Source organism: Podarcis filfolensis (assembly GCF_964270895.1).
Source record: "Podarcis filfolensis genome assembly, chromosome: 16".
Taxonomy (NCBI): domain Eukaryota; kingdom Metazoa; phylum Chordata; class Lepidosauria; order Squamata; family Lacertidae; genus Podarcis; species Podarcis filfolensis.
In genome coordinates this window covers 26990417-27015421 of record NC_139620.1, presented here as the reverse complement: position 1 = coordinate 27015421, position 25005 = coordinate 26990417, and the positions used below count along the sequence as shown (strand labels likewise).

General features: G+C 50.1%; 3 protein-coding genes across 3 annotated transcripts in view; all 3 read left to right on the top strand.

The window, feature by feature from the left end:
* The window catches only part of LOC310750917 (uncharacterized protein), a 33702-nt gene extending 31372 nt beyond the window's left edge, over positions 1 to 2330 (top strand). The window contains 2 exon segments of the mRNA XM_083589315.1: positions 965 to 1092; positions 1394 to 2330. Coding sequence (XP_083445441.1) covers positions 965 to 1092; positions 1394 to 1600 — 335 coding nt within the window. The 3' untranslated portion in view covers positions 1601 to 2330.
* A 4238-nt stretch (positions 2331 to 6568) lies between these two features.
* On the top strand, positions 6569 to 8734 carry MIF (macrophage migration inhibitory factor). The gene is made up of 3 exons (XM_083590748.1): positions 6569 to 6761; positions 7291 to 7463; positions 8488 to 8734. The coding sequence occupies exons 1-3, from the start codon at positions 6654 to 6656 to the stop codon at positions 8552 to 8554; spliced, it is 348 nt and encodes a 115-aa protein (XP_083446874.1). The 5' UTR covers positions 6569 to 6653; the 3' UTR covers positions 8555 to 8734.
* A 1948-nt stretch (positions 8735 to 10682) lies between these two features.
* On the top strand, positions 10683 to 24866 carry DDX51 (DEAD-box helicase 51). The gene is made up of 16 exons (XM_083590127.1): positions 10683 to 10759; positions 12191 to 12555; positions 13609 to 13811; positions 14446 to 14596; positions 15882 to 16018; positions 16320 to 16391; positions 17423 to 17529; positions 17736 to 17844; positions 18884 to 19032; positions 20043 to 20217; positions 21578 to 21693; positions 21927 to 22043; positions 22368 to 22469; positions 22597 to 22660; positions 24075 to 24209; positions 24361 to 24866. Exons 1-16 carry the CDS (start codon positions 10737 to 10739, stop codon positions 24385 to 24387), a joined length of 2052 nt encoding a protein of 683 aa, XP_083446253.1. The 5' UTR covers positions 10683 to 10736; the 3' UTR covers positions 24388 to 24866.
* Positions 24867 to 25005: the final 139 nt, after the last annotated feature.

The following is a 25005-nucleotide window of genomic DNA, read 5'->3' as shown; positions in this document are numbered from 1 at the left end:
ATCACCTGACATGGACCCGCCGCCGCCGTGGCTACCTTACTGTAAATACCCCAACCCAGGCAGCAGCAAGAAGCTGGCAGCGGCGGCATGTTAGGGGTTAGGGGGCGCAAATTACTTGCCTTGCCCCGGGTTAGGGGGCGCAAATTACTTGCCTTGCCCCGGGTGCTGACAACCCACGCTACGCCGCTGCCAAGCGGACATCTCAGTTGGTAGAGCATGAGGCTCTTAATCGCAGGGTCTTGAGTTAGAGCACCACATTGGGGAAAAGATTCATGTACTGCAAAGGGTTGCACTAGATTAATAATAATAATAATAATAATAATAATAATAATAATAATAATAAATTTATTTATACCCCGCCCTCCCCAGCCAAGACCGGGCTCAGGGTGGCTAACAACCAATAATAAAAACAAGTTGATTAAAATACAATTTAAAAGATTAAGATACAACATTAAAACAATTAGGGAGCAATCTCTTCATAGGAGGAGAAAGGAAAAAGAAAGAGGGGGAGGGAATCAAACTGATTCTAAGCCAAAGGCCAGGTGGAACAACTCTGTTTTACAGGCCCTGCGGAAAGAGATCAGATCCCGCAGGGCCCTGGTCTCAAGAGACAGAGCATCAGATTAGTTCTGATTCTACAGTGGTACCTCAGGTTAAGTACTTAATTCGTTCCGGAGGTCCGTTCTTAACCTGAAACTGTTCTTAACCCGAAGCACCACTTTAGCTAATGGGGCCTCCTGCTGCTGCCGCGCCGCCGGAGCACGATTTCTGTTCTCATCCTGAAGCAAAGTTCTTAACCTGAGGTACTATTTCTGGGTTAGCGGAGTCTGTAACCTGAAGCGTATGTAACCTGAGGTACCGCTGTATTATTCTTCTCCCCGCATAATGTCTGAAGCAGACCAGCTGCAAAGATTGGGCCCGCTGCGCATTGTTTGTTTGTTTAGCTTTTCTCTGCCTTCCCCAGCTGGAGCCACCATTGCCGTGATGGTTGAGATCTTCAACCAGACCTTCCGCCCGTCGGCCTTTGTGATCGTGGGGTTCATCAACTGGATGGGTCTCTTCCTGCTCGGGATGATCTTTCCGTTCATTGTGGTGAGGCAGCCCACGGGCCACAGGCAACCCGCCAAGTCCCACACAATCAACCCTGCCGCGGGACATCGGACACTTAAGGCCATGATGAGGACATGCGTGATTTTGCACGCAATTGCTTGAAAGTGAAAAACGGGGTGTTTACTTCCCCCAAAAATTACAGGTGTCCTGTATGGGCCGGAGAACCTGCTTGGTGGACGGGATCCTGTCTGTATGAATCTCTGCACTGGCCAAGTGTTTGCAAGGAGGGTTTTGAGAATGCAACGAGAGCTTCCTTAACCTTTCCCTTCCCTTCTCTTTCCAGGAATATCTCGGCCCCTTCTGCTTCCTGATCTTCATGGGCATTCTTACAGCCTCAGGCATTTTCATCTTCTTGTTCCTGCCAGAAACAAAAGGGAAATCTATCATGGAAATTACAGCAGAGTTTAATAAGCTGAATTATGGAAAGAAACAAGTTTTTCCTGCTGAAAATAAAGTTCCTCAGGAAACCATCTTCTGCACGAGGCTCTAACACCCCATTTGCAGAACCTCCAGCTCTGGAGCAGGGGAGAGAGGAGGGGGAAGAGTCACTAGCTCTGCCCCATGCAAAGAAAACAACAGCCTGCCCGTGACTTTCAGCCAAGATGGGACATTTCACCAGTTTACATCCCGTTTCCAGTTTACATCCTGTTTCCCATGAGAGACAGGTTATCTATGGTTTGTTTACTCCCAACAAATTGCAATCTGAAGCCATGGTTTGTTGTTGGCTTATGAACCTTGGTTTGGTGTTATGTCTAACGTGTCTTTAACCATGGTTTGCTTGAACCCTTGACAAAAAAACCCTCACCAAACCAAAAAGGCAAAAGCAACTGAAAAACAAGTCAAATATTGGAGAAGGAGGCCACAGCTTGTTTCATTTTCTGTGGGATGACTTGCTAACCCATGGTTTGTTAAACAAACCACGGTTTAGTGTAGTGGGGAGGAAACTGTAGCCCTCCAGGTGTTGCTGTAGTCATTCCTGCTTGTTGGGCGTGCTGGCTGGGATCTGGAGTCCAACCATGGCTGGAGAGCCATAGATCCCTGACTCCTTGCACTCTCTGTGGAGCAGGCCTATCTCATTCAGTGTCATCTGGCACCCCCACAGTTGTTGCTATATTCGATTCTGGGTTTTGTAATGCTTACTTCTGCTGTATGTTGCTTTGAATGCAGGAGGTGTATAAGAGTGGGGTATAAATGAAATAAACAATGATTATTTCTGCAAAGGCTTCTTAGAACTCTCTCTGTAGCGCCAGAGGCTGGGGGGGGGGCAAAAAAAAAAGTCATCATGCTATTGCTCACCATACCTTGCAACGTAGCTGTTCAGCAGTGATGACTCCCAAGTTCCGCTTTCAGCTGGACTCAGAGGGAACTCCAGAACATGGCCAATCCCAGCGGGGCCTTCAATGTGTTGGCACCAAATTTAAGAGGTGCTGAATGCAAGCATTGCATGCCCAGGAACAAATGGAGGGGAATTAAGACTCCTAAGTGTCCCTTCACAGTTGTGTCTTTCCTGCCTCCACCAGGCAGAGGCCCTTCTTGGTAGTGGCACCTACCCTGTGTACCCTGTGGAATGCCCTCCCACCAGATGTCAAGGAGATGAGTAATTATGTATCTTTTAGGAGGCATCTGAAGGTAGATTTAATGTTTTACTATGTCTTTATATGTGGTGGAGCAACCCAGTCAGATGGGTGGGGTACAAATAATAAATTATTTATTATTATTATTATTATTAATTACTGAGGTCACCTAGTGGGCATGGCTGGAGCAAAACAGCCTTATAGGGAAACCCAGCCGGATGGGTGGGGTATAATTATAATTATAATTATTATTAGACAAATCAGGCATGCATGGCTCCCTATGCCTATCTGACATTCCTGCATAAGAGTCCCTGGTAATACCTGAGATCAGTCAGAAGGACCTTGGCAACAAGGTTGTTCCCAGTAAAAGGTGACAGTAAAGGTAAAGGACCCCGGGACAGTTAAGTCCTGTCAAAGGTGTCTATGGGGTTGTGGCGCCCATCTCGCTTTCAGGCCGAGGGAGATGGCGTTTGTTCACAGACAGCTTTCCAGGTCATGTGGCCAGCAGGACTAAACCGCTTTTGGCGCAACTGAACACTGGGACAGAAACCAGAGCGCACAGAAACGCTGTTTACCTTCCCACCGCAGCGGTACCTATTTATCTACTTGCACTGGCGTGCTTTCAAACTGCTAGGTTGGCAGGAGCTAAGACAGAGCAATGGGAGCTCACTCCATCTAGGTACTTTAAACCACCGATCTTCTGATCAGCAAGCCCAAGAGGTTCAGTGGTTTAGACCACAGTGCCACCCGGGTCCCTCTTGTTCCCAGCAAGGAAGCTCACAGAACCTAACCATCAGCTGCTCAATGACTACCCCAGACACACACCCAGCAGGGTCACCCTCCTGTATATTTAGGCTCTTTATGCAGCCAGAAACTGATGCCAGTTTTAGTCCTGTGCAATGTAGGTGGGGCATCTGGGAAGGCGATAACCAGAGGTGGGTGGAAATCCAGTTGTAGATAAACTCAATCTCTCACTATCGCTCCCTTGTAAAAAGTCAACAGCACCATTGACCACACCTTTCTTGCTCACTCCCATAGAATCTCATTCTCTGTAGGTATACGGACTAATTATACACCCCCAAAGTGTTTCTTTTCCTCCAAAGGATCTGATCTCTCAGTTCACAAAGCCAGTCAGATATTTTACATGACATAAGAGTTATTTTTTCCTTTTCCCTCCCCATCCATTTCTCCTTTTACATTTGTCTTTTTATTTATTCACTTACTAAATAGCTATAGAATCTCTCTCCCTGTCTGCACAATGCCTCTTCCTTCAAAGTGCAGGCTGGGGTCTTGCAATTCCAGGAACATCTAATCTTCAGAAGACCTCTGGGGAGGTTGAAAGCTTGCTCAATTATTTGTGCGCTTTTAATTGGCAAAGGTACCTCCTACAGTTTATTTTTTGATTCCCCCCACTCCTCCCAATGGGCCCGGCATAGCAACCTGCATTTTGGGTCTCCTTTTGAATCATAACTATTTGATTGCAAGTTGTTGCTTTGTTTATCAGCTGGTCATATTTCTCATCTGAAGTTGAATTCCATCAGGATGCAACAGAGAGAACAGAGTGTGAGTGTTGGGTGGTAGATTCTTCACCCAGACAACACAATGCCTGGTGGATTTGGCGCTTGTTGGTTTTGACATCAGACTCTCCTTTGGGTTTTGCTTTCTCATGCAGAAAATCAGGATTACCCTGTGCCATTATTATTTTTAAACCAGAATGCGGAGTGTCACCTTCAATCTGCCTCATCCAAAAGCAGAAGCCAGTGAGATACATAAAAATATGCCTGGAATCCCTCTCCCTCCTCCAAACTTCTGGTGCCTTCTTCATAAGCGAGAGCAGGAGACTGTGTACCAAACAGGATGGGTGCTGCTGCTTCCTTGGCTACTGTTTTTGTGGCACAGTACATGCATGGGGTCGGAGACATGCGTGGCACTGTGGGTTAAACCACAGAGCCTAGGGCTTGCCGATTAGGTCAGCGGTTCGAATCCCCGCGACAGGGTGAGCTCCCGTTGCTCAGTCCCCGCTCCTGCCAACCTAGCAGTTCGAAAGCATGTCAAAGTGCAAGTAGATAAATAGGTACCGCTCCGGAGGGAAGGTAAACGGTGTTTCCATGCACTGCTCTAGTTCACCAGAAGCAGCTTAGTCATGCTGGCCACGACCCGGAAGCTGTACGCCGGCTCCCTTGGCCAGTAAAGGGAGATGAGCGCCGCAACCCCAAAGTCGGCCACGACTGGACCTAATGGTCAGGGGTATCTTTACCTTTACTATTCCTGTTATTTGCAGTCGGATAGGGGAGGGGGGGGCTCTCCTCTACCCAAACAGGCTGTTGGCTCATTCAGTAAATATTGACAGTAGGGAAAGAGGGAGCAATGTACTCCATACAGCTGGGATAGCTCAGTTGGTAGAACATGAGCCTCTTAATCTCAGGGCCGTGGGTTTGAGCCCCATGTTGGGCAAAATATTACTACATTGCAGGGGGCTGGACTTAAATGACCCTTGGGATCCCAATTCTCTGACTCCATGATACAGCATTTTCATAAGGAGAAAGAAAACGTGTTTCAGCTTAAAGTCAGTCTCCTATACTACAAGCAAGTCTGGCAAAACTGAAGCCCATTTCCAGGTTTCTGTTTAGAATACCCTATGATTTGCCAATCAGAGTAATTCTTTCTTTCTTTTTTAACCCTATCCTTCATCCTTTTTGGATTTTAGTGTGGTTTACAATTCTCCCCCCACTTTCCCGTCACCAAAATGGCAACATTTGTGCACCAGAGGGAGGGTAACCAGCAGGCCTAGGGGCACCCCAAGGTTTGCAGAAGTACAGCCCCCACACAAAACAAACAAACAAAACCCACCCCCCAATGAATGTGGTCTCAAGAGGTTCAGCAGCCCGGAAATTAAGACTGACTGCTGGAAAGGGAAAACAGGGTAGGAGAGGGACAGACAGAATGAAGTGTCCCAAAACAGGGCAAGGATCAATGTACAGTGGTACCTCAGGTTACATACGCTTCAGGTTACAGACTCCGCTAACCCAGAAATAATGCTTCAGGTAAGAACTTTGCTTCAGGATGAGAACAGAAATTGTGCTCTGGCGGCGCGGCAGCAGGAGGAGGCCCCATTAGCTAAAGTGGTGCTTCAGGTTAAGAACAGTTTCAGGTTAAGTACGGACCTCCGGAACGAATTAAGTACTTAATCCGATGTACCACTGTATTTCTGGGTTAGCGGAGTCTGTAACCTGAAGCGTATGTAACCCGAGGTACCACTGTATGCTGGATAGCTCAGTTGGTTAAGAGTGTGGGGCTGATAACGCCAAGTTTGCAGGTTCGACTCCCGTATGGGACAAATATATATTCCTGCATTGCAGGGGGTTGGACTAGAATCCACAGGATCCCTTCCAATAGTATTCTATGAAAGGACACGGCTGTGGCAGATCCCACGTGCAGGCACCCTATTGCAAGGGGGGTGCCTTCTGGCGTCGATTTCATAATGTGCATCACCGGGAAACCCACCGAGGTGAAGGAGAGAGAGCAGATCAGCATCCATTGCTTCTCTCTGAAAGCAGCGCCGGGCCCCCTCCGCCTCGCCCAGCCCAGCCCGCCTGGAGGGCACCGAGCACGTGCCTCGCCCGGGCGGGCATTGGGTACGTGCAGCCTGGCACAGGCGCCCCCCCCCCGCCCGACCATCCTGCCCCACGGTCTGCCTGCCGCATCCTCGCGCCCTTCCCTTCCCAGCAGCTCCAGAAACGGAGCCCTAGCCAAGCACGGCCCCGTTGGGCAGCCCCTTTCCCCCCGGGGGGGTGGTACTCGCTTAGGGCTGTAGTTGCTGCCCCCTTCGCCTGCTGCAGCTGCGGCCCCTTTAAGAGCGCGGGGGAGGGAGGAGTTCCCGGCGCGCTCTCGGGCGCAGCCCTACAAAGCGGGGAGGCAGCTCCCATTTTGCACGCAGTTTGCAGCCAGCAAGACGCATAAGCAGCCAAGATGCCCATGTTCGTGGTCAACACCAACGTGAGCCGGGACGCCGTGCCCGAGAGCCTCCTCGGAGAGCTCACCCAGCAGCTAGCCAAGGCGACCGGCAAGCCAGCCCAGGTGAGACAGGGGAAGGAGTGGCACTCTGCGCGCGCTCAGGGGCTTCTTTCCACATCTGATCTCCAAACCGGGAGAGTCCCGCCTGCCCGCCGGTGCTCCTTTTCAATCAACCAGCTCTCCATCTGCCGGTGGCAGCAACGAGGCGGCTGGGAAGCTGGATTGGGCGCCTGAATCTGGGCCAGGGAGGGCCCTTTGCAGAGATTTCCGGGCGGAGGAATCTCCCAGTAGCGGGAGAAGCGAGTTTGCAGAAAGGGTGGGCGCGCGCAAACACTTGCAGACTCAGAGAATTGTAGATTTGGAAGAGATCCCCCAAGGCCATCCAGCCCAACCCCCTTCGATGCAGGCATCTCAATACCGTAAACTGCTTTAGGTTTGCAAACGTGTTGGCAGTTTTATTGCTGCACCGCTAGGTGCCACTTTAAAAAAACAAAACAAAAACTTTAAATATTTGTATGAACAATTCCTGCTCCAAAACCTCAACCGCCAGGCACAGCCATAAAAGTATTTCGTTTGCTGCCTCCCTCCGCAGTACATCGCCATCCACATCGTGGCTGACCAGATGATGTCCTTCGGAGGCTCCTCTGACCCCTGTGCCCTCTGCAGCCTCCACAGCATCGGCAAGATTGGCGGGCAACAGAACAAGGCCTACACGAAGCTGCTGTGTGAGCTGCTGACCAAGCACCTGCACATACCTGCGGACAGGTGAGCTGCAAGCAGAGGGGCAGTGCTGGCTGGGATGGGGAGCATCTTTGTTGAATTGCAGGGTGTTATTGTCTGATGGCTAAAAGCCAAGCAGCCCAGGGGCTGGTCACTGCTGAACGCGTGTCTGGGAACCACATTTCTAAAAAAGCACTTGCATCTCATAAAAGAGCAGAAAGGACCATGTCAGCAGCACAGAAGTGACCTCCCCGGGGAACAAGCCTGGGCAGTGTGTATTGAGGTCCTGGGCTGCCCAGACAACAAGACCTTGCTGATGTGGTCCAAAACAGAGCAATACGTTTGGCACCAGCTTGGCTCCAGGAGTTTCCAGAAAGAGGCGTACAGTGGTACTTTGGGTTAAGAACTTAACTCGTTCTGGAGGTCCGTTCTTAACCTGAGATACCACTTTAGCTAATGGGTCCTCCCACTGCCGCCGCACCGCAGGAGCACGATTTCTGTTCTCATCCTCATTTCTGTAACCCGAGGTACTAATTCTGTAACCTGAAGCGTATGTAACCTGAAGCGTCTGTAACCCAAGGTACCACTGAACAAGGCACCATCCAACTGTATTAGGTTCTCCACAGCAGTAAAATACCACAGGGAGGTGGACTGCATCTCAGCTGGAGAACATTTGCATGCAGGAGCATCTCCCAAGTTAGGCTGAAAGAGACTCCTTGCTGAAACCCAGGAGAGCCATTGCTTGCCCACCAAACTAGTAAGTTAGCTGGACCCAATGATCTGACTCGTCGAGCAGCTTCCAATGTTCATCAAAAGCAGTGCAGAGATCCCATGATGAAAGAGAAGCAAGACTGTTGGGAACTAAAAGTCATTTCTTGCAGTGTTAGGATTCTCCTCCAGCAAAGATGGGGGAACACGTGTTGCTTAACTCCAGCTCCCATTACTCCTGCTTCGTGACCACATCTCAATAGGTACACGTTCCCCACCCCTGCCTTACCTGGGCAGGTGTGGGAGCCACGTGTAACGTGCTCTCTTGGGCTGATTTTTGCTGTTTTGCTTTCTTTTATAGAGTCTACATCAATTACTGTGACATGAACGCCGCTAACGTGGGTTGGAACAGCTCCACCTTTGCCTAGTCTGCTCCTTCCTGCACAGCCACCTGGTGGACCTGCTGCCCCCTTGTGTTTGCCGGCAATCACTACCACCTCTTCCTTCCTCTTCCCTCCCCCCCCCCTTCCTTTCGATGGTTCTTTTTAGCAGAGCCTATTGCATGCATCCAGTTTCTGAAATGCAAATAAAAGCTCTGGTGGAAGCTGTGCAAGTGCAAAGTGTTTCTGTGATAGGGGGTGGGGGTGGGCCTAACGAGATTGAGGAGTTCTATTTTCCAGTGGCCTTTGAGATGGCAGACTGCTGGGTCTCGCTGTTGTGGCTAGTTCAGTAGAGAGACACTAACGCTGTTGACATACTAGACATTTAAAGCACATGATCCCCACCCCTCAAAAAGAATCCCAGGAGTCACACTTTGAGGGTGTTGGGAATTGTAGTTCTGTGAGGAGTAAACTATAGTTCCCAAGATTCTTTGGGGGAGTCATGCTTTAAATGTATGGTGTGCACACAGCCTAAATTACCACCAGGGCTTGAAATGGGCAGATGCGGCCCACTCCAGCCACTCCCATGCTCTGGACTTAGGGATCTTGTACTCCAACAACACCTGGAGGACTATCTCGCATCCCCCCCTTTATACCAGCCATCCAGTTTGGGGCCAATAGGAGGATGGAGCTCACCAACCTCCAGAGGGCCACGGGTCCCCTAGATCTGCTTGCGTATCTGTGCTGAATACACCTGCGAAGAGTTAAGCAGCTCCTGTGGAGTGTGAGGAGCGATGCTGTTGGCTGAATGGGTGATCTCTCGGGTATACAGAAAAATGGGGTCCCAATCTTTTGCCACCTCTTTTGGAAGGGGGGGAGCTCCACCTGGTAATGCACAAAACCTCCAAGGCCTGCCTGCAAATTGCTCTTTCAGGGATGTGACCAGTAAGTGCCTTGACTCCTGTAATGCTTAGCTGACCTTCCAAAGCAAACACAAAACGTCCTGTATTCCTGTTCTCACACTGGCTAAACAGATGCTGCTGCTGCTGCTTTGACTACCACTTGTACCCAAGAAAGATTGTCTTCCATAAACACAGTTTTAACAGTGAGTCCGTAAGTGACTGTGGAGGCCAATTCTGGATCCATACATCCTTCCACAGTTGGGACATAGGTTTCTGGGTGGGAGTTGATCACGGTGAGGGTTTGCCAAACATGCCTTCCTCTTAGCACATTTCGTCCTGAGTGAGTGTCTTCAAAGCCCATGACACCTTTGGTAAGGCTGTTCTCCAACTGGAGCGCTCGCAGTCAAGTGTTTCCCAATTGTCGGTGTTTATACTTTTTTGGGGGGGGGACGGGACGCGGGTGGCGCTGTGGGTTAAATCACAGAGCCTTGCCGATCAGAAGGTCGGCGGTTCGAATCCCCCGCGACAGGGTGAGCTCCCGTTGCTTGGTCCCCGCTCCTGCCCAACCTAGCAGTTCGAAAGCACGTCAAAGTGCAAATAGATAAATAGGTACCGCTTTGGCGGGAAGGTAAACAGCGTTTCCGTGTGCTGCTCTGGTTCGCCAGAAGCGACTTAGTCATGCTGGCTCCCTCGGCCAATAAAGCGAGATGAGTGCCACAACCCCAGTGTCGGTCACGAATGGACCTAATGGTCAGGGGTCCCTTTACCTTTACCTATACATTTTTTTAGATTTCCCTTGAGAGTCTTTAAACCTCTTTTGTTGACCACCAGCATTACGCTTTCCATTTTAAAGTTCGGAATACAGTAGAGCAGTTACTTTGGAAGACGATAATCGGGCATCCGCACACCATGACCAATCTGACACCGTTAGTCACACTGGCTAAGCAGATGCAAAGCCGCTGCCCCCCCCCCCCGGAAGGCTCAAAAGGGAGGCCTCCTTTGCCCCCTCCCCGATTCCGCCCAAGTTCCCTTTGGGTTGCCCTTACTCCTGGCGGGAGCGGGTTCCCACGGGCGCCCCTTTCCCGCGCGCCTCTCTCTCCACGCCGGCCTCCCGCGCTGCCAGTTGTGAAAGGGGAGAGCGCAGTCGCCCGACATTGGCCAGCGCGGGCATTGCGTCACTCGGCAGCGACAGGAACCGAGCTCACACCAGCCACGAGGCGACGCGCCTCATCTGCATACCTCGGCCCTGATTGGCCGCCGATGTCGTAATGGTTAAGGGACGACGTCGGCGTTCATAGCTACGCGCCGGCGGAGGGGGAAGATCAGGCATGGCGCTCTTCGTCGTCCACAGGTGAGAAGGGGGCCGGACATGCGGGTGTTTGGCTTGAAATTCGAGCCCAGCTGTGAGTGGGAAAGGGGCTTCGTGGTCAGATGACAGCGGTGGGGCAAGGATGAAAAGAGAACACAGATGCATAATCAAAGAACCAACCAATAACCCCAACCCCAATACCGTGGTACCTCGGGTTACATATGCTTCAGGTTACAGACTCCGCTAACCCAGAAATAGTACCTCGGGTTAAGAACTTTGCTTCAGGATGAGAACAGAAATCGTGCTCCGGCGGCAGCAGGAGGCCCCATTAGCTAAAGTGGTGCTTCAGGTTAAGAACAGTTTCAGGTTAAGAAAGGACCTCTGGAACGAAGTGCTTAACCCGAGGTACCACTGTACATTTAAAAGGCCATAAACTTATTTAATCAGCCAAAGTCCTCGTTATGGAGGAGCTCTTTTGCCTGGCGCCTAAAGATATGTAATGAAGGCCTCAGGTGAGCCTCCCAGGGGAGAGCATTCCACAAGTGGGGAGCCACCACAGAAAAGGCCCGTTCTTGTGTTGCCACCCTCCAAGACCTCATGGAGGGGGCACATGAAGAAGGGCCTCAGAGGATGATTGCAGGGTCCGGGTCAGTTCATATGGGGGGATTTTAAAAATTATTTTCATTGAATTTATATACCGCCCTATACTCACAGGTCTCAGGGCGGTTCCCAGAATAAAATCAGAATATAAAACCATAAATACAGGAATCGAAATAAAAACAACAACCCAATAAATGAATAACCCCGTCCTTGGTCCTTAAGGTATTGTGGTATATGGAACAGCAGGACACTGTTAAGTCAGTGTCAGTAGCGGCACTGGGAGAGAAGTGATTAACTCATTTCAGGCTGGTTTTTTTTAATCAGAATTATGCACAAGAATTCCCACCACCATAAATAACGAAAGCATTTAATCACCTTTTCCTGTTCTTTGGCTATAGTCATCTTCATGGCACTCCTCCAGTTGTGTTTCTTTTTTAAAAAAATATTTAGTAAACTAATACGGCAGGAGACTAATCCTTTGTAGTGTAGCCCAGTGTTGTTATAGCTAATTTCTCTCAGCATCTCTCCTGCCCCCATGCAGTACTATGATTATAACACCACTGGTCTACTTTGCAGGGCTGTGGTCAGTCAGAGCTCACCCCACCCTCCCATGTATTATCCATGCTCTGGCAATCTCCCAAAGTGTTCCGGAAACTTCCCCTGGTCCAAACCACTACTGTGGTTTTCAACTGGATAAGAGTGAATAGGCAAAAACTAAAATACAGCAAATAAGTATCTCTTAACCACCTACCTAAAAATAAAAAATGAAGGCCCCCAATTTAACTTTTTTGGGGGGAGAGTTCCACTGTTGGGGTGCTGCCACCAAAGAAAACCCTTGTTAGTGGGGTACTGAAACCATTGTGAAATCCACAGGTATCTTGGTGATGAAGACAATGACCTCGAAGACCGCTCACAAGTGCTCCTGCGGCAGCTGAAGGAACGGGTAAGAGCTCGACAGCAGCAAAAGCAGCAACAGGATGATCACATGCCTGCAGAAAGTGGACCAGATAATGAAATGCCTGACTTGGACTTGGAGAAGGAAGCAAAGCAGAAATCCAAAAAGAGGAAGCAAAGTGAGGAATCCCCTTTTACAGAAGGCCATAGAAAGAGAAAGAAGAAATTATCCACTGAAGGGGGTGAAGGTGTGGAAGAGAAAGACGACGATCTTAGTCCAAGAAGAAATAACACAAGTAGAAAGGAATCAAAGACACCACAAGGAAGGACTGATGGAGGGGAAGGTAAAATAAATTGTGGGTGGAAACTGGGAGCTACATTCAGTCTCCGTTGTTTCTGGGCTGTGCTCAGTCAACAATATGATAGTATCTGCTCAGGCCACACACACACCCCAAATCAGGCCAGTGATGCTCATCTTTTAGAGATAGGGAAGGCACAGTCTAAGAATAAATGTGCACCATAAAGATTGGCTCTGACTTCCGGAATGAAGGGAAGGGCTGTGGTTCAGCAGTAGAGCACCTGCTTTGCATGCAGAAGGTTCCAGGTTCAGTCTGGGATATCCTGGTAGGGCTAGGGGTGTCCTCTGTCTGGGGGGCCTCTGCCAGTCAATGTAAACGAGGAGTGGGGAACCTCTGAACTTCCAGATGTTGCAAGACTACAACCTCCCAGCAGCCCTAGGTAGCATGGCCAGGGATGATGGGAGTTGTAGTTCAGCAACATCTCAAGGACCAAAGGTTCCTCACACTCATTGTAGACAAAACTGAGCTAGACAGACCCTAATGGTCTGACGCAGTCTAAGGCAGCTTCCTAATGAGAATCATAATACAGGAAGGGTTTGTTTTTTATTCAAAGTATTTTTGGCCTACTCTTCATCTGAGAAAGACTCCCAGAGTGGCTTACCGTATTCAGTAATAACACCATATCTCTTCAAGAGAAGCCATCAGTAGGGATTTCTGCTCCCCCAGTGTGGTGTGTACAGCAAAACTCCTGTTGTGTCTCTCATGAATCACTTTCTCCCAGCTTCTCTTGCCTCTTGTGTGAGCAGCTGCTGGCATGGATAAGCCCTCACTTCTCTCCTTGAGACTCCCACTTGCTATAAAGTGAGCAGCTGCCTGCTTCTTTGGCTCTGTTGATTGGCACTAGGAGGGGTGGGATGAGCGGGGGGGGGGGCAGGAATGGGACAGACTGCTTTCTGTGCACTTTTGGGCCCTTTCCCACCTTGGGCCCAACCATTCCCCCCACCCCCAGCTCACCTTTTCCTCTTTTTTTGAAAATGCCATAAGCACATCTTTTTCTTAAACTCAAATCATTTGTCATGTTCATGTTGCTTTTACCAGGAAGTGAAATTAAGTTAGCAAGCCAACTAGAAGATGATGGCTCAGCAGGAGAGAGGGAGGATGGCGCGGAAGCCAGAGCAAATGAGAGCCATGGTGAAAAGGAGCAGATGCTGAAGTCACCGCAGGATCCAACGGAAACCCCCCCACCTCCCAACACAATCGTTCTTGGTGACTGGGTTTTGAAGGCAGCACAGAAGAAGAAGGTAGCTCACTTAAGTCTTGAGCCGATAGTCTGTTATCAACATGCTTTGCTCCCAGTCTTTGTCAAAGGCTCAGCCACACTGCTCTGTGATGAGGTCAGGGTTGCTTCCTTACTGAAGCAACACTTGGAGGGTCAAGGTGACGGCTGGGTTTGGCTATCTGCTCAATGCAGGGATTGGAAACCTGTGGCGCTCCCTAGATGATGCTGAACTACAACTCCCATCATCCCTGAACACTGGTCATGACGGCTGTGACTGACGGGGGCTGGAATCCAACAGCAGCTGGAGGGCTGCAGATATCCCCCTCCCCACTGCTAATGTTAATATTAATAATAAACAAATGTATAGCTTGCTTCATATCACAGAGCCATCAAAGCCTTAGTTTGGTGCTTGAGCGTAGCACCCTTTTAATCCCTTTACCCCATTAGTTTCCTCTCTTTTTCGACAACGGGGACCAAGCCTTGTTGAAGCTCAATAAAGGGAGATTCCCTGGAAGCAAAACCTTTCAGCTGGGACATTGGGCCTGATTTGCCCTCAGGCTGGAGTTGCAATGTTCGTTGTGGGGGCAGAGGTGTGTGTGCCTGCAGTTCTCTTGAGTCTACAGTTCCAGCATCACATGTGCATCTGTCATTTCCAGGTGGAGCCTCTTCTGCCACGCTGGCTGGCTGAACCTAAGCTGGTCCAGAGGCGGATCAAAGAGAACGTTGTCCCACTCCAAGATGTTACAGTAATCCATCCAAAATTGAGGAAGAAACTGCAAGCAAATGGAATAGAGTCTTTGTTTCCAGGTATCATCATAGTGGCGAAAATTTTCCTCTTCCATGCTTTTAAACCCATATTTAGAAGATGGCCAGAGCTTGGGAGATGGATGGATGCCAGTGGTTTGTGCCTAGAAGACAGGGACCTCTGCTCTTTAAATGAATGTTGGTGGGAGTCGCTCCCATTGGTGCGATGTGGTGTTTGATGTGGTGTCAGACTGAGGAAGCACAGTTTTATCCGCAGCAAATTATTTAGCTAGGCTAGAATGTCAATGAAGTACCTGGATGTAAATGTGGACCTGCATCTCTCATCCCACAGCAAGTTCCACCTCAAGTGTGTGGATCCATTCGCATGTGATGAGAGAGAAGCGACCCCACCTTTCTCAGAACTCTGGTGCACAGGAGCCAGAGGGCTGTAGATATCCTTCACGACACCCTGTTAAACTAGTTTTGCCAAGAAATAAATGAGCCAGCAGCTGCCCCTGGGCCTTTGTTTTGGGTGCTCCAGGAATCTCTCTATAAAGAGATCAAGGGTGATTCCCCCAAACACCTGAGTGCCCACGAATACTTTCCATAGGACCACTCCCGCTCCACTTCTCATAAGGGAGCTGTTCCTGGATGAAGAACTGTGAGGGGAGAGACTCCATCAGGCAAGGCCTCCTTCCACCTGTCTTGCCTCACCCTCTGCTTCTCAATGTGTATTGTATTATGTACTGTGGCTTGCCGTTTTATCAGTTATAGTTTAGATATTATTGTAACTGCTGAGTGGATTTCTGTTTAACTTTTCTATGTTGTTATTTTATACGATTCTAATGATTGTTGAATGTTACTCTTGATGGAGGTTGCCCATTTTAAAGTCATGTTTTATTATCACATTTTAGTATTGCATTAGATTGTTCTAAGATGTACATTTTTTGTTTCTTCAGCTTCTAAACCGCCTTGAGTATTGTAAGATAGAAAGGCGGTATACAAATTAAAAATGATAATGATAATGATGGCAATTCCAAGCTCTCTCTTTTGTATGGTGAGGCTAGGCTGGAGTTGACAGGGCTGGAGAGAAGACTTAAAAGTGGATTCATTGATGGAATGTGAAGTGTATAAACATTTGGAAGGTGAAAAAGTGTAGGCAAAAGAGAAAGACGGCTTGGTTTTCTTGCTGGTGGCCGCCAAGTCCTTGGCAGGAGAGAAAGTAGTATACAAATTCCAAAAGTGCCTTGAAACCTCTCCCATCCCCCTTTTCCTCTTCCTTATCCCTTAAGCGGTGGGGGGAATGTTATTGGGGGGTGTACTGATCCTGCCTGCTCTTTTTCTTCAGTTCAGGCCGAGGTGATTCCAGCCATCTTGGAAAGCGGGTTTTTGGCCGGGAGAGGTGGCTACCAGCCCAGTGATATCTGCGTCTCAGCCCCCACTGGCAGTGGCAAGACCCTGGCCTTTGTCATTCCGGTGGTGCAGGTGAGTTTTGGGCAAAGTGGAGAGCTGCTGGCTGGTGTGTGTTCTGTGCCAGAGTAGCCTTCAGTTGTGCAACCCAGTGTGGGCTGCTTTAAGACTCTTGCATACAAGGAGTAGTATCAGACTGGTGAATTTGGAAAGCGCTGTCTCAAAGGATCCCCCAGCACTTGGGGCACAGGGGGATGTGACTCAATCGACTGTGTGTCCATTTAGCTCTCTTGGTTGCTTTTCCCACACCTATTCGTGTAGACTGAGGAGCAGGAGACACCCATCTCTTCCTGATCACTGGCCTTTGTATTTTCAGGCACTGTTAGACCGAGTCGTCTGCCGAGTACGAGCTCTGGCCGTCCTGCCCACCAAGGAACTGGCCCAGCAGGTGCGTTACTGAGGAAAGATTTGTTGCTGGGGTGGGGGGCTTTTGACTCCAGCTGTGAGTTCATCCCAATTGGATTCTCCAATGTGTAGGATGTGTGTTCAGCCCCAGGAATGCGTTAACTAGTTTACAGTCATACGTCAGGGCGAATACGCTTCAGCTTAAATATTTTCGGGTTGCGCTCCGCGGCGACCCGGAAGTAACGGAGCGCGTTACTTCCAGGTTTCGTCGCTTGTGCATGCGCAGACGCTCAAAATGACATCATGCGCAGAAGCGGCAAAATGCGACATGCGCAGGTGTGCAGTCGCATCTTACGTTCGCTTCAGGTTGCGAACGGGGCTCCGGAACGGATCCCGTTCGCATCCAGAGGTACCGCTGTGTAAGTGATTAGACTGGCTTAACAGTACTGCACAGTCTTGTTCTTCAGATTTTATACTGCCACCCCACTGACAAATACTCACTGCATAAGTTTAGCCTTTATACCCTTCTCTCCCTCCCTCATAATGCTAGAAATCAAGATTCCCCCAGTTGAAGGGATCAGCGGTAAATTCAAGACAGGCAAATATAGATAGGTATAAATTTTTAACTCTCACAGTGCACAGTACTGCCCCCAGAAGCTGTGAGCCTCACCAGTCACTGGCTCAGATGAGAGAGAATTCACAGAGTAGCCGAGGCCTGTCTCCACGTACTAGGCAGGATGGCTAAATAGAACCTCTGGATTCAGAAGCAGTCTACCTCAGAATACCAGTCAGGGAAGGCCCATTACCTTCCTGCCTTCGGGGGGGGGGGAGCTGTTGCAGGAGCATCTGTTAGGCTCTGTAAGTAGAAGCACCAACACAAGAGAAGGGCCCTGCTGAACCCGTTGCCACGTGTCAGAAGTGCAAAGGACCAGGCATTTTGGGAGCTGTCAAGAGCCGGATTTTTGCCTTTGCTCTTCTTGCCTCAAGTTTGGCCCTGAAGGTGTGTTTTGTGCCTTGCTGCTCCTGAGAGGCAGCCCTGTTCCCTCTAGGCCACTGATTCTCTCCTCTCCACAGGTGACTAAAGTATTCAACATTTACACTGACGGGACGGGGCTAAAAGTGGTCCAGCTCACCGGGCAGAAATCGTTTGCAAAGGAGCAGGAGTCGCTGGCCGAAGAGACGTAAGTTCAGCTTCTCTTCGTTTGGCTTTGCACGCCAACCTCCTCCTTGCGTCTTGGCCCAGGAAGCTGAGCCCACAGGTGGCACAGCAACAGCAGAGGCCTCCATCTTCTTCCTTAGCAATGGACACAAGTGGGAGGTTGTCTGGTGCTGCTGCTTCTCTGTAAATCACACTCCTCTTCACTGTCTCTGGTGCTTCTTTTTCCAGGCTGATGGGATTTCGCAGCCTGGCAGACATCGTCGTGGCCACTCCTGGGCGCCTCGTGGATCATCTTCAGCAGAGCCCCCAGTTCAGCCTGAAAGAACTTCGCTTCCTGGTGAGAGGAATCCCTCTTCCCTCCTGGTGTTTGGGGATTGCATCACATACAGTGTTGTGGCTGGAAGGGCCCTTATAAGGCAGCGGCTTCCAAAGTGTGCATTACTGCCCCCCGGGGGGAGGGAATTACCTAGAGGGACACTTAAGAGGCAGGGGTAAATTACTTTTAGAAAGCTGGCATCAGTGGGTCAGGTTTGTCAGTTTTGTTGAATCAATTAAACGAAATAGTTTTAACTGGATTTTGAATAAATGTGCAATTAATTGTTGCTGTTTTGAATTTTATTGTGCTATCACCTTCCGTAGAGGGTCATGCAAACTGCTACAGTGGTACCTCGGTTCTCGAACGTAATCCCTTCCGGAAGACCGTTCAACTTCCAAAACATTCAATAACTCAGGCGTAATAGGCTGGCTGCAAGTGTAATTAAGAAAATGGAAAAGCACCCAGCGGAAGCCGCTCGACTTCTGAGGCATGTTCAAAAATGGAAGCATTTACTTCCGGGTTTTAGGCATTCGGGTTTTGAAACGTCCGACAACGGAGACATTTGAGAACCGAGGTACCACTTTATTCTGAATGCTTTTTGTACGGTAGGGGACACAGGAGATGAGTTTATGGAACCAAGGGGGTGGTGGGTGGGGAAAGTTAGGGAACCACTGATATAAGGGGTTGGGGTAGTGGAGTGTGACACGGTGTCCCTGTTACATAAAATGTGACCTATAATAGCCTTATAACTTGCATTGCTTCCTTCTCCCGCACATGTCCATTCTTTAATGCATGATTCAGCCAGCTGCTTCCTGGATGAAAGCGCCTCTCTCGCTGGCCCTGCTTTGAGGCTCTCCTCCCTGCAGGCTGGGCTCCCAGTCACACGCAGCTCCACCACGAGTGTAAAGGCAACGGGACCCCACCCTCAAAACACTCCCCCCTTTCATCTCCCCTCCCAGCAGACCTTGGCAAGGCAATGCCAGCTACGGCTGTGAAGCTTTCTGCAGTGCCAGAGGTCGTGAGCCTCCCCTGACTGCCTCTCTTTTGCCCATGAGCGCAGATAATTGACGAAGCCGATCGCATGATTGACAACATGCACCAGGACTGGCTGTGGCAGGTGGTGGCGGCAGCTCATTCAGCGGTGGAGGAGGGCTCCGGCACCCCGCAGCTGTTCAGGAGGGCAGAGCAGGGGCCCCTCACGGCAGCCAGGTACACCGGCCGCGCCGGAGAGGAGAACGAGAAGGGAACCGGCAGGGCAGGGAGTGGTGGGACGGATCAGCAGAGGACCCCTTCTGGCTCCTGGAAGCACAGCCAGCTCCTCCTGGGAGTCAGGCCTTGAGCAGAAACTGTCCACTGTGTTGTGGAGGGTTCCTTTGCCGGGAATGTGACCCCAAAGGCCGCCTTGTGGATCCCAAACCCCTGAATATCAAGGAGCGGGCCTGAGAACTGTGTGTGTGGATTCAGGGGGTGGGGAGCAGAGGGGCACTGGAAAAGCCCCTCATTTGCTTGTGTTTGGGTCGGGAAGCCTGTCCCACCCAGTGCCTTTTGCTTTCCAGAGCTGTAGCGTTCCCAAAGCAAGGAAGGATTGGACTCTGATTAATAAAATACACACGAGGCTTGACCAGCAAGACTCTGGGAGGAGTGCCAATAATAATCCCTCTCCAACCCTTGGCCCAGGTCGTTTTATTCACAAAATAACTTTTTACACAGTGTTCGTAAGAAGCAATCAGATTTCCTCTGAGCATTTCAAAAAACCCCACGAGGGACAAAGTTAAAGTTAAAACTACAAAGAAACTATTTCCTACTTGAGCATGCATAGTAGTCCAGAGTAAATAAAATAGGAGTAAAATGAGGAATGCATTCAGCAAAACCCCGGAGGTCATAAACAGGAGAGACAGGATGGCAGTATTTATCAGCTCCTTGTGAACTCTCTTCCTGGCCCTTAAGATCTATCTAAAGATTAACAAACTACATCGAAGTAGCCTACTATCTGTACTGATCTGTGTTTCAGAATGCTTATACGTGCTTGTCAGGCATAGAGAAAGCAAATGGCAGAGGTGCAGAGGCTGTGGGATTCGATCAGAAATTATTGTCCATGAATCAAACCCAGTCAACGCAATGCTTTCATCGCGGACACCAATGGCTTGCTCCATATTTCATAATTCCTCATAGCAATCCCACCTGACCCTCACACTCTGGGTATTTGCACCCCTACACAGAGCTGGCTGCCCCCACGTCCCCCTGCAGAAGCTCCTCTTCTCGGCCACCCTGACACGGAACCCCGAAAAGCTGCAGCCGCTGGGCCTCTACCGGCCTCGCCTCTTCACACCCATCTCCTCGGAGGAGAAGGCAACGGAGACCACGAAGAAGTACACCCTCCCAGAGGGGCTCTCGGTAAGAGGCGGGGCTTGCAGGCAGCCCGCCCACCTGCCGCTCTGGTTCTGGCAGAGCCGGGAAGGCGTGTTTGGCGAGGGGGTGGGGACGTGAATGGTGAGAAGGTGCCCTTTTGGGACAGCACCAGCCCTTCCCTCCAGACTGGACGGCAAATTGGGTTGGGGGAGGCAGAAGGCCCCATTCCTTGGCAGCAGCAGCAGGTGCCTCAAGACCCAGGCAGTTCTATGTAGGGCTCGGGGGCTCAGAAGTTGGGTCCCTGGGAGGGCAGGAACGCACAGAAAGGTTTGCGTTTCTTCGGCTGCATAATTTCTTTCTCGCGTCTCCAACCAAAGCTTATGTTCTCAGGCGGCTAGCAAAGTAGTAAGAAAGAATAAAAATAGGAAATAATAATAGAAGACTTAGAAAGAAGGCAGCAAGCAGGCTGGTCACTGGTTTAGGGACTCAGCCCTGGTGGTTTGTCAGGGAGGGGGTGGTTTTGTGGCTTGAATATCAGAGAGGCAAATGCAGAAGAGTCGCTGCTTCTAAACTGGGAACTCCATAATGGATTCCCCCCCCCCTTTTGGGGGAGGTGTTACTGGGTTATTTTTATTTTGCTTATATATAATGTGGTTTTTAGGTTCATCTATACCTGAGCTGGAAGCTGTATGCCGGCTCCCTCGGCCAATAAAGCGAGATGAGCGCCGCAACCCCAGAGTCGGTCACGACTGGACCTAATGGTCAGGGGTCCCTTTATCTTTACCTTATACCTGAGATCTCCAGTTATAGAGCAGTATGTAAATAACAGCAACAACAACAATACAGTCATACCTCGGGTTGAATGTGCTTCAGGTTGAGCGCTTTCGGGTTGCGCTCCGCTGCAACCCAGAAGTAACGGAGCACGTTACTTCTGGGTTTCACCGTTCACACACGCACAGACGCTCAAAATGACGTCACGTGCATGCGCAGAAGCGGCAAAACGCGACCCGCAGACGCGCCGTCGCATCTTACATTCTATTCAGGATGCGAACAGGGCTCCAGAACGCATCCCCGAGGTACTACTGTAATAATAATAATAATAATAATAATAATAATAATAATAATAATAATAATAATAATAATAAAAAATGGCTTAACATATGAAAACTGGTGGTCTAGAAACATAGTGGAATTTGTCAGTTCTGAAATGACAAGGGTGTTTTGCGAGAAACACACTGACCTAGTCTTGAATTGTTCACTGGAGACACAGTCTCTTATCATCTGAGAGTCAGGAGTGTCAGTCCTTGGCCCAAAGTGACCCTCCTCATCTTCCCAAAGGGATTGGGCAAGAAGCACTCCTGGGGGGCGGTGCACAAACGGCTCTTCTTTCCTCCTCCCGCCACAGCAATACTATGTGCCCTGCAACCTGCGCTGGAAGCCCCTCTTCCTCTTGCATTTCCTGCTGCGGCTGAAGTTCTCCCGCGTCCTCTGCTTCACCAACAGCAGGGACACGTCACACAGGTGAGGCCGTGCAGTAGTGGGATCTTTGCGGGCTAGGCTTGGACTTTCCTAGGAAGCCGGCAGAGCACTGGTCCCGTCTGCTGAGGCAGAGGATCCTTTGGAGTCTCAGCAGCCCTCCTGGGAGGGGCTGGTCCTTGATCCTGGGATCCCCTTCCTCTGCCCGCAGAGCAAGGGCTCTGCCGCTGGTCTGTGCCCCCATCCTCATCCTTTGTTCTCTCTCTCCACCACCCCAGGCTCTTTCTACTGCTTCGAGCCTTTGGCGGCGTGAACGTGGCCGAGTTCTCTTCCAGGCTGAATCCAAGGCAAAGGAAGTTGACACTGAAGGAGTTTGAACAGGGGAAGATCCAGCTGTGAGTATTTCCAGGGCAAGGGGGGCTGGCCACATCCTCATGTCTCAGTTGCACATCACACACTGGCTGCCCCTTGATCTCCAGATGCGTAGTGGTGGTGGGAAGTTTCTGGCACAGTTAGAAGCTGAGTTGAGCCAGAAGAGGACCTGCCATTTGTGGGATGTCTCTCTTCTTCATAACACCAGAAGAAACTGTACGAGCCGGGCCTCTTCCCCAACCCACCACACCACAAGCCCCCAGCCCTCTCTTTGCGGACCAAGCATCTCTTTAGTGGCTGCGCTCAAATCTGCTGGGGTGACAGCGATTTCTCTCCTCAACACCCAGGTTAATCAGCACAGACGCCACAGCCCGAGGAATCGACATTGGCGGAGTGAAATGCGTCATCAGCTACGATGCTCCTCAGTTCATCAGGACCTACATCCACCGGTAATTCCTTCAGAGGGAGGCTTTCAAATCATGTGAACGAGTTTCCTTTTTCCCCAGGTAGCTTGGGGGTGGGGGCCCAGAAGTGGCCCCTCCTGGAAAAGACCAACTTTTCTCTCTCTGTTTTCAGAGTGGGCAGAACGGCTCGTGCAGGGAAAGCGGGACTGGCCTTCACCATGGTGCTGAAACAGCAGGTAATAATAATAATTATTATTATTTATATGCCGCCCATCAGACTGGGTCTCCCCAACCACTCTGGGCAGCTTCTGACAAATTATAAATGTTAAAGGAACCCCTGACAGTTAAGTCCAGTCGCGGATGACTCTGGAGTTGCGGCACTCATCTCGCTTTACTGGCCAAGGGAGCTGGCATTTGTCCACAGACAGTTTTTCTGGGTCATGTGGCCTGCAGGACTAAGCCACTTCTGGCGAACCAGAGCAGCACACGGAAATGCTATTTACCTTCCCGCCGGAGCGGTACCTATTTATCTACTTGCACTTTAACGTGCTTTCGAACTGCTAGGTTGCCAGGGGCAGGGACCAAACAACGGGAGCTCACTGTCGCGAATTCCTCGCAGCACTTTAGCAGAATGCTCAGAGTCCCAGGTTCTTTAGTGCAGTATTATTTATTGTGAGCAAAATATATATACAAAATATCTACAGAAGCAGTTCGTATAATCAGACAGAGTACCTGGCTGCACCTTGAGGCAAAAGAAGACTCCACACTCATCTGCACCACCACCCACTATTGGACAGGCTTCCCTTTTAAACAGATGACAGCCAATCAACTGCCAGCACATTACTGCTGAGTCATTCTGACACAGCACCTTCACAGAAAGTATTGCATCAGCCTGTCACATCCACTGGCAAACTGAAGCCTGCAGACTTACTTACACAGCATCCTGTGAATCCCAACACTCACCCTCTCGCGGGGATTCGAACCGCCGACCTTCTGATCAACAAGCCCAAACCTCAGTGGTTTACACCACAGCGCCACAAATTATAAAACCACAGTAAAACCTCATATACGTTAAAAATCTGCCTTCAGATGCCTTCTAAAAGTCAGATAGATGTTTATGTCCTTGACATCTGAATGGAGGGTGTTCCACAGGGTGGGCACAGCTACCTAGAGAGTTCTCTGTCTAGTTCCCTGTAACCTCACTTTTTGTAATGAGGGAACCACCAGAAGGACCTCAGTGTCTGGGCTGAACTATTGTGTGGGGCAGGGAGGCTGAGAGGCTGCCACATGTTCCCATCCCTCTCTGGAGTAACCCAGATGCTGCATTCCGGGTGCCTTTGCACAGACGGAGGTCCTCGTAGTGAGGTCTCCTGTGGCTCAGACAAGCTCTGCTTTAAGGACTTCTGTAGCAGAAAATGGGGAAGAAAATGGCCCAGAGAACAGCACGGGGGCGAGCAGGGAGTGGGCTTTAGGGACACTGCCTGGTTGCTGGATGCTCAGCTCAGCTGCCCATCCCAGCCTGCCCGTCAGTCCACACCCAGGGCCTCTTCCACTGAATTTAGGTGGTTGGTCAGTAGAACCCTTTCACAGCTTTCTGTAGTGTGGGTTTTGGAATGCAGCATGGTGTCCACTTCCTTCTTTGCTTTCCAGGAGAGGAAGTTTCTGAAGATGCTGAGGGAAGCCGGTCTTCCTGAGTTGGAGCAGCAGCTGGTGAAGAACACGTCCCTCCAGCCACTCCTCCCACAGTACGAGGAAGCCTTGGCAGACCTCCAGAAGATAATGAAGGTATCCATTGCTCCCACGCAGGAATTTGCCCTGATAGCCAAGGCTGTTGAGCATGCATTTGTGCTTCTTTAGATTCCAAAATGCTGCTTCTGGTCTCTGGGGTGTCTGAGATTGGCCTAATCACCTCCCCTCCTCCTCTTTCCCTCAACAGGAGGAGCGAGCTGAGAAGAGATCTTGAGCAAGTCCAGGCAAGCCAGAGATGTCCTGCTGAGAATAATCAGGGGGCTGGAACTCTTACTTTGTGGTTTGCATTCCCATGTCTTGAGTACACAATGGCATTCAGAAGCAAACACTAAGGCTTAAGAGCTCCTGGAAGTATCAAGATACGGAAGGACTGTCCATCGCACGGCTTAAGGAGAGCCAACTGCCATCCTGCTGTCGTCAAGGCCACCTCTTGATCCCTCAAAGACCAGCGGAACATGCCTTAGCTTGTAAATAAAAGCTCTTTCTCCCTATGAGCCAAAGAACTGCCAGCCTTTCCCTGTGAGTGGCCCTAATCCTCACCAGCCTTGCCTATCCCAGTGCTACTCCCTCACGGCCAAAATAGGGGATCAAAGGTTGCTGAGCCCAGCTGGGCTTTGAGAGCGAGGGCTCCATCTCAGGAAGAAGTTTTAAATAAAGAAATCAGCCTGTGCCTTCTGGGGCAGGCAAGATGTCTCCCTCTTTGTGTGTGTGTTTGCTTTGCTGTTTTTAAAACAAAAGTGCCTTCCTCCAGAAGCTGTTGAACTACAGCTCCCATCATCCCTTGCTGGCCATGCTGGTGAAGTCCCAGGACTCTGTGTGTGTGCTAAGGCTG

Bases quoted from the DNA above. Each gene is read 5' to 3' on its own strand.
- DDX51 (XM_083590127.1), top strand. From the start codon at position 10,737: ATGGCGCTCTTCGTCGTCCACAG. The intron at 12,556-13,608 runs GTAAAATAAATT...TGCTTTTACCAG, and splicing joins AAGGACTGATGGAGGGGAAG to GAAGTGAAATTAAGTTAGCA. The intron at 22,661-24,074 runs GTAATAATAATA...TTTGCTTTCCAG, and splicing joins CCATGGTGCTGAAACAGCAG to GAGAGGAAGTTTCTGAAGAT.
- MIF (XM_083590748.1), top strand. From the start codon at position 6,654: ATGCCCATGTTCGTGGTCAACACCAACGTGAGCCGGGACGCCGTGCCC. The intron at 6,762-7,290 runs GTGAGACAGGGG...CTCCCTCCGCAG, and splicing joins CGACCGGCAAGCCAGCCCAG to TACATCGCCATCCACATCGT. The intron at 7,464-8,487 runs GTGAGCTGCAAG...TTTCTTTTATAG, and splicing joins CTGCACATACCTGCGGACAG to AGTCTACATCAATTACTGTG.